This window comes from Vidua macroura, chromosome 29 (genome assembly GCF_024509145.1).
Source record: "Vidua macroura isolate BioBank_ID:100142 chromosome 29, ASM2450914v1, whole genome shotgun sequence".
NCBI lineage: Eukaryota > Metazoa > Chordata > Aves > Passeriformes > Viduidae > Vidua > Vidua macroura.
Genome location: NC_071599.1, coordinates 620,640 through 627,484, shown reverse-complemented (window position 1 = coordinate 627,484; position 6,845 = coordinate 620,640). Strand labels below are relative to the sequence as shown.

Here is a 6,845-nt window from a genome sequence, read left to right as displayed (position 1 = left end):
GCACCGTGCCGGGGGGACCACGGGGCCGGGGTGGGGACAGAGGTGACATTGTGGGGGCGGGGTTGGGCTTGGCAGAGGGGTCGGGGTTTGGGAGGGGGGCGCGGCCAGAGCGGGCGTGGCCAAGATGGGCGCGGTCGGAGGGCGTGGTCAAGGTGGGCGTGTCCGCCCCGCCCCGCCCCTGAGGCGGGCGCGGGCGATGGCGCTGGCGGCGGCGCTGGGGCTGGGGGCGCTGGGGGTCCTGGGGGCGCTCCTGGCGGGGCTCCCGGGGGGGCCACTGGCCGCGGGGGTGCTGGGGGCGCTGCTGGCGCTGCAGCGGCGGCTGCGGCCGCACCTCTGGGCCGACCTGGCGTTCGCGCTGCGGGCGCTGCGAGTCCGGCGGCGGGCGCGGGGCGGCCCCGGGGGGAGCGTGGCTTCCCGGTTCCTCCGCGCCGCCCGGGCGGCCCCGGCGCGGCCGTTCCTGCGGGGCCGGGCGGGCGCGGAGCCGCTGGGGCGGGCGGCGCGGAGCGTGGCGCGGGTGGCGAACGCGCTGCGGGCGCTGCGGGCCCCGCCGCGGCCCGGGGACACCGTGGGGCTGCTGGTGGGCAACGAGCCCCGCTTCGTGTGGGGATGGTTCGGGCTGGCGGCGCTCGGGGCCCGCCCGGCCTTCCTGGGCACGGCGCTGCGCCCCGCGGGGCTCCGGCACTGCCTGCGCGGCTGTGGGGCGCGGGCGCTGCTGGTGGCGGACGGTGAGACCGGGGGAACACTGAGGGGAGCGGGAGGGGACCGAGGAATGCCGGGGGAAAGGCACCGGGGAAACGGGGGTAACCGGGGGGGTGATGGGGCCGCGGAGTGGGGAGATCCCGGGGTATAACGGGGACGGAGGTGAGACCGGGGGGATGAGAGGACGGGTAGCCGGAGTGGGACCAGGGGAATAAAGAACGGGGCGGGACTGGGGACGAGGGGGACAAGGGGTGGGTGGCACGTGCGGCACCGGGGGTGGGGTGGTGGCACCGGGGCCGGCGGGGTGGTCCCCACAAGGTGCCGTTCCCCCAGACCTGTTCGGGTCGGTGGAGCCGCTCCTGCCCAGCCTGCGGGAGGACGGCGTGGCCGTGTGGGTGCTGGGAGCGGGGCCGTACCCGCCCGGCGTCGTGGCGCTGCAAGAGCTGCTGGACGCGGCCTCCGAGGAGCTGGAGCCCGAGGACGTGTGGGAGCCCGAGGACATGAACGACACCTGCCTCTACATCTTCACCTCGGGCACCACCGGTGGGGCCGGCACCGGGGGTCTGGGGGGTTCTGTTTGAGCCTAGGGAGGGGCTCAACTCTGTTTTCCCCTTCCAGGCCTCCCCAAAGCCGCTCGCGTGTCCCACCTCAAGTCCATCATGTGCCTGAGCTTCTACGAGCTAGTGGGAGCCTCCAGCCAGGACGTCGTGTACCTGGCGCTGCCCCTCTACCACATGGCTGGGTCCCTGCTGGGCATCGTCGGCTGCCTCGGCATCGGTGAGCAGGGACGGGGCCCCGGGGGGGATTCCGGGGACGTTTTGGGGCTGATCCCTCCGCTCTCCATCCCGCAGGGGCCACGTGTGTGCTGAAGGAGAAGTTCTCAGCCAGCCAGTTCTGGGACGACTGCCGCGCCGAGGGCGTCACCGTCTTCCAGTACATCGGGGAGCTGTGCCGGTACCTGGTGAACCAGCCCCAGGTCAGGGAGGGGCGCTGGGCGAGGGGGGTCCCGGGGGGCACCCCCGGAGCTGACGGTGGCCCCGCAGCGCCCTGGGGAGCGGCAGCACAGGCTGAGGCTGGCGGTGGGCAGCGGCCTCCGCCCTGACGTCTGGCGGAGCTTCCAGCAGCGCTTCGGGCCCGTGCGCATCGTTGAGACGTACGGGATGAGCGAGGGCAACGTCACCCTCTTCAACTACACTGGCACGCCGGGGGCCGTGGGGCGCTGCAGCTTCATCTACAAGGTCTGGGGTGCTGGGGACGGGGGGCTGCGCCCCCAACTCTCTCCAGCCCAGGCACTGACCCCCACCCCGCCCCTCTCCCCAGCTCTTCTCGCCCTTTGAGGTCGTTCGTTACGACGTTGCGGCCGGAGCGCCGGAACGGGACAAGGCCGGACGCTGCATCCGTGCCAGGACGGGTGAGGAGCAGGCGCAGGGCGGCACCGGGGGGTGCCCAGGGCGCCCCCGTCACCGTCCCCATTGCCGCAGGTGAAACGGGGCTGCTGATTGCCCCAGTGACGCGCCGGACGCCGTTCCTGGGCTACGCCGGCAGCCGGGAGCTGTCGGAGCAGAAGCTGCTCCGTGGCGTCTTCGCCGAGGGGGACGAGTTCTTCAACACCGGGGACCTGGTGGAGCAGGACGAGGAGCAGTTTGTGCGCTTCCGGGACCGCATTGGGGACACCTTCAGGTACCCGAGCCCCCTCCCGGGCCGGGGGCACCCCCAGAGCCCCCTCCCTGCATGGCCGGGGGGCTCAGCCCTAGGAAACGTTCTGGGCTTGTCTCAGCCCCGTGGAACATTCTGGGCGGGGTCTCATCCCCATCCTGCTCCTCCCCGTCCCCTCCCAGGTGGAAAGGCGAGAACGTGGCCACCACGGAGGTGGCCGAGGCGCTGCTGGCCCACGAGTCCCTGCAGGAAGCCACCGTTTACGGCGTCACCGTCCCAGGTACCGCTGGCCCCGGCGCCGCCTCCTGGGTCCCCCTGCCAGCCCCGCGGTGTCCCCAAGTATCCCCTCGCCCACAGGCCACGAGGGCCGTGCCGGGATGGCCGCGCTCGTTCTGCGTCCCGGCCGCTCCCTGGACGGTCCCGGCCTCTACCGGCACCTGGAGCAGCTGCTCCCGCCATACGCGCGGCCGCGCTTCCTCCGCCTTCAGGTAACGGGGAAATCCTGGGATTTTGGGCTGAAAATCCCGGGATTTTGGGCTGAAAATCCTGGGATTTCAGGCTGAAATTTCGGACTAAAATCCCTGGATTTTGGGCTGAAAATCCTGGGATTTCGGGTTAAAATCCTGGATTTTTTGGCTGAAATGCTGGAATTTTGGGCTGGAATCCTGGGATTTTGAGCCAAAATCCTGAAATTTCAGGCTGAAATCCTAGAATTTTGAGCTGGAATTTCGGACTAAAATCCTGGGATTTTGGGCTGGAATTTCGGGCTGAAATCCTGGAATTTTTTTTGCTGCAATCCTGTAATTTTGGGCTAAAAACCTGGATTTTTGTGCTCAAATGCTGGGATTTCGGGCTAAAATCATGGGACTTTGGGCTGAAATGTTCGAATTTTGGGCTGAAATGCTGGATTTTTGGGGGGTGCTCGGGGGTCCCGGGGGGTCCCCAATTCCCGCTGGGCCCCCAGGAGCGGCTGGAGATGACGGAGACCTTCAAGCAGCAGAAGGTGCGGCTGGCACGGGACGGCTGCGACCCCGCGCTGGTGCCGGAGCCGCTCTTCGTGCTGGACGAGGCCACCCGAGCCTTCGTCCCGCTGGACGCCGAGCGCTGGCAGCGGCTCCGGGATGGGCAGATCCGCATCTGAGCCCATCCAGAGCGCCCCGGGCCCGGGCCCAGCCCCGGCAGCGGCGGACACGGGGGTCCCGTGTCCATCTCGGGAGTCCCAAAATCCACCCCGAGGGTCCCAAAATCCATCCCGTGGGTCCCAAAATCCATCCTGGGGTCCCCTTGTCCATCCCGGGGGACCCCGTGTCCATTCTGGGGGTCCCAAAATCCACCCCGAGGGTCACAAAATCCATCCCGGGGGTCCCGTGTCCATTCTGTGCCCCCACGGGTGTCCTGGAGGTCCCCGGGTGTGTCCTGGGGGGGGGTCCCCCGCGTCCGTCCTGCCGTGCCTGAGCACCCCGTGTCCACCCCGAGGGTCCCAAAATCCATCCCGGGGGTCCCCAAGTCCATCCGGGGGTCCCAAAATCCATCCGGGGGGTCCCCAAGTCCATCCAGGGGTCCCAAAATTCATCCTGGGGGTCCCCAAGTCCATCCTGTCCCCTCCGTGTCCCCCCCCCCCCATGTCCCCAAGCACCTCCCAGCTCCTCACGTCCCCCCCCAAGCCCGTGTCCCATCTCGGGGATCCCTGTCCCTCCCACCCTGTCCCCCCCCCCAGCCGCCGGTGCCTCCCCCCCCCACCCCGGGGGCTCTTTGTACACAAAAAATCCCCATTTTGGGGACTTTTTTTGGCAAATAAAACTCTTTTGTAGCAAATCTGGTCCCTGCCACCCCCAGATTGGGGACAGGGACACCAAAGCCATGTCCCCATGTCCTGGAGGTTTTTTGCGGGGGAGGGAATTTGAGGGGCCCTATTTGGATTTGAGGTCGCCCCCTCCCAATTTGCCAAACGATTCCTCTCTTAATTAAATAATTATTACTGAGGGCTAAAGTTTTAATTTATTTTATTTTGAAGCCTTTCTCCAAAAATTGGGGGATCCTCACTCCCCCCTCCACCCCACTTCGCCATCAGCCCGAGCTCAAACCCGATGGAAAACAGGGAAAAAATTGGGAAAACCCCTTAAATTTGTGCAAAAAAAACCCCATTTCCACCCCCCCCAAGCCCAAAATTGGGGTCCAAAATCCTGAAAATCTGGGGCTGAAATCATCCAAATTCGGACCAAACCCAACAGATCGGGGGCCAAAATCCCCAAAATTTGGCTTGAGCAGTGGAAATGGGAATGAAAATCCTGCGAATGGGGCCCAAATCCCCCAAATCCTAAAAGTTTGGCCCAAATGCAGGAGCTGGGCACTGAAATGCTGCAAATTGGGATCAGAAACGCAGAAATTTGGCCTAAAATCCCGGAAACCGGGACCAAAATCCACAATTCTGGCCTGAAATTTGGCCTCAAATACTGATTTTTTTTTTTTTTCCTGATGCACAAACTGGGCTGAAATGCTGGAAATTTTAGCAAAATCCCCACATTTGGCTGGGAAATAAAACCCTGGGTGTGAAATCCTGAAAACGGAGAGTGGAAACCAATGGTTCAGACTGAAATCCTGGAATTTTGGGCCGAAATCTTGGATTTTTTTTGCTAAAATCCTGGAATTTTGGGCTGAGATCCTGGAATTTTGGGCTAGATTTTAGGCCTGAAATCCTGGCATTTTTGGCTGAAATTTCAGACTAAAATCTGGAATTTTGGGCTGAAATCCTGGATTTCTTTGGCTGAGATCCTGGAATTTCAGGCTGGATTTTTTCCTAAAATCCTGGAATTTTGAGCTGGAATTTTGGGTTGAAATCCTGGAATTTCAGGCTGGATTTTTTTGCTAAGAACCTGGAATTTTGGGCTGAAATGCTGGAATTTTGGGTTGAAATCCTGGAATTTCAGGGTGGATTTTTTTTTTTTTGCTAAAATCCTGGGTATTTTTTGCTGAAATGCTGGAATTTTGGGCTGAAATGCTGGAATTTCGTCCCACCCACCCCCCCCCCCATCCCCACACCCCCATCCCGAATTTCCCGCCCCGTGCCGGCCCCGCGGGGGATTTTGGGGAGAGGAAGAGGCGCAGCCGGGGTTGTTGGAGCCGTGTATTGTCGGGAAGCCAATCCAGAATAAAAACAGTGCAAATACAGGAACAGGGATCTCGGCCCCCCCCGGGGGTCCCGGTGCCGCCCCGTGTGAAAGGCACAGAATTCGGGGAGTGGGGCCGGGGCTCCCGGAGCCCGGAGCCCCCCCGGCCCCCCCTCCTTGCACGGTTCATGTCACACACACGAGGTCACACGACACGGACGTGACACTTCCACAACACCCGGGAATTTTTGCCGGTTTTTCCATTATTATTATTATTTTTTTTTGTTTTGTTTTGTTGGGTTTTTTTCTTCTTTTTTTTTTTTTTTTTTTTTTTTTTGTGGCTTTTTTCCCCTTTTTTTCTGCTTTTTTTTTGTTTTCCTACACAATGTACAGGTTTTCAGGTTTTTTTTGTTTTGTCTGGTTGTTTTTTTTTTTAGTGGATTTTTCTTTTTTTAACCTTTTTTTGTCCTTTTTTTTTTTTTCTCTTTTTCTTTTCACCTTTTAATGTGTCAAGAACAGCTCAGTTTTATATACATGGATGAGTCCTGGTTATATCGGCAGCGAGAGCGGAAGCAAAACGGGGCAGGATGGGGGAATTCAGGTGGGAATTCGGGATGGGAATGGGATATGCCTTTGGAGGAACCAAAAAAAAACCCCCCCTCCCCCAAAACAGAAACCCCAAAAAAGCATTTTCACAAGCGGATCTACCCCTAGCTGGAAAAAAAGCAGGAAAAATCCTCAAAGTTTGGAGCAGGGGGAGGGCAGGGGGAATAAAAAAAGGGAATTTTCTGGGATATCACAGCCCTGGGGGCGGCAGTGGGGGGGGGGCAAGCCAAAAATAATAATAATTATAATAATAATAATAATAAAAATAGGGATAAACCTATGCTGGGGGGAGGAGGCTGGACATGGATCCAAATCCCCCTGGAATTCTGGGATTGGGGTGAGGGGAGGGTGAGGGGAACTGCCTGGGATCCCAGGAAGGGTTTGGGGGCATTTTTGGGATGGGGGGGATTTTTTTTATTTTTTCGGGGTCGGGGGGGGGGGTCGAAATTGCTCAGGAGCCCGGGAAAGGTTTGGGGTCATTTTGGGAATGTCCCCCCCACACCCCAAATCCTGGGAATCACTTTTTGGGTGGGGGGGATCAATTCCGGGAGGGGGTGGGAACTGCCCAGGACCCCGGGGAAGGGGTTTGGGGTCGTTTTTTTGGGGGGTGGGAACTGCCCGGGATCATTTTTTGGGGGGGGGGGGGGGGGGGGGAACTGCCCGCAGCCCCCCGGGGCTGAGACCCCCCAGGGAGGGGTGACAGGGCTGTCGCCCCCCCCCGAATTTCATTTATAGCACCAAGAGTTCGGCCCCCCCGGGCCCCCTCCCCCCCCGTCT

General features: G+C 61.1%; 1 protein-coding gene across 1 annotated transcript; it reads left to right on the top strand.

The window, feature by feature from the left end:
- The first annotated feature begins 124 nt into the window (after positions 1 to 124).
- Positions 125 to 4,339, top strand: SLC27A3 (solute carrier family 27 member 3). The gene is made up of 11 exons (XM_054000925.1): positions 125 to 370; positions 482 to 725; positions 1,033 to 1,242; positions 1,318 to 1,476; positions 1,551 to 1,675; positions 1,743 to 1,937; positions 2,020 to 2,110; positions 2,181 to 2,379; positions 2,538 to 2,635; positions 2,713 to 2,843; positions 3,320 to 4,339. Exons 1-11 carry the CDS (start codon positions 125 to 127, stop codon positions 3,494 to 3,496), a joined length of 1,875 nt encoding a protein of 624 aa, XP_053856900.1. The 3' UTR covers positions 3,497 to 4,339.
- Positions 4,340 to 6,845: the final 2,506 nt, after the last annotated feature.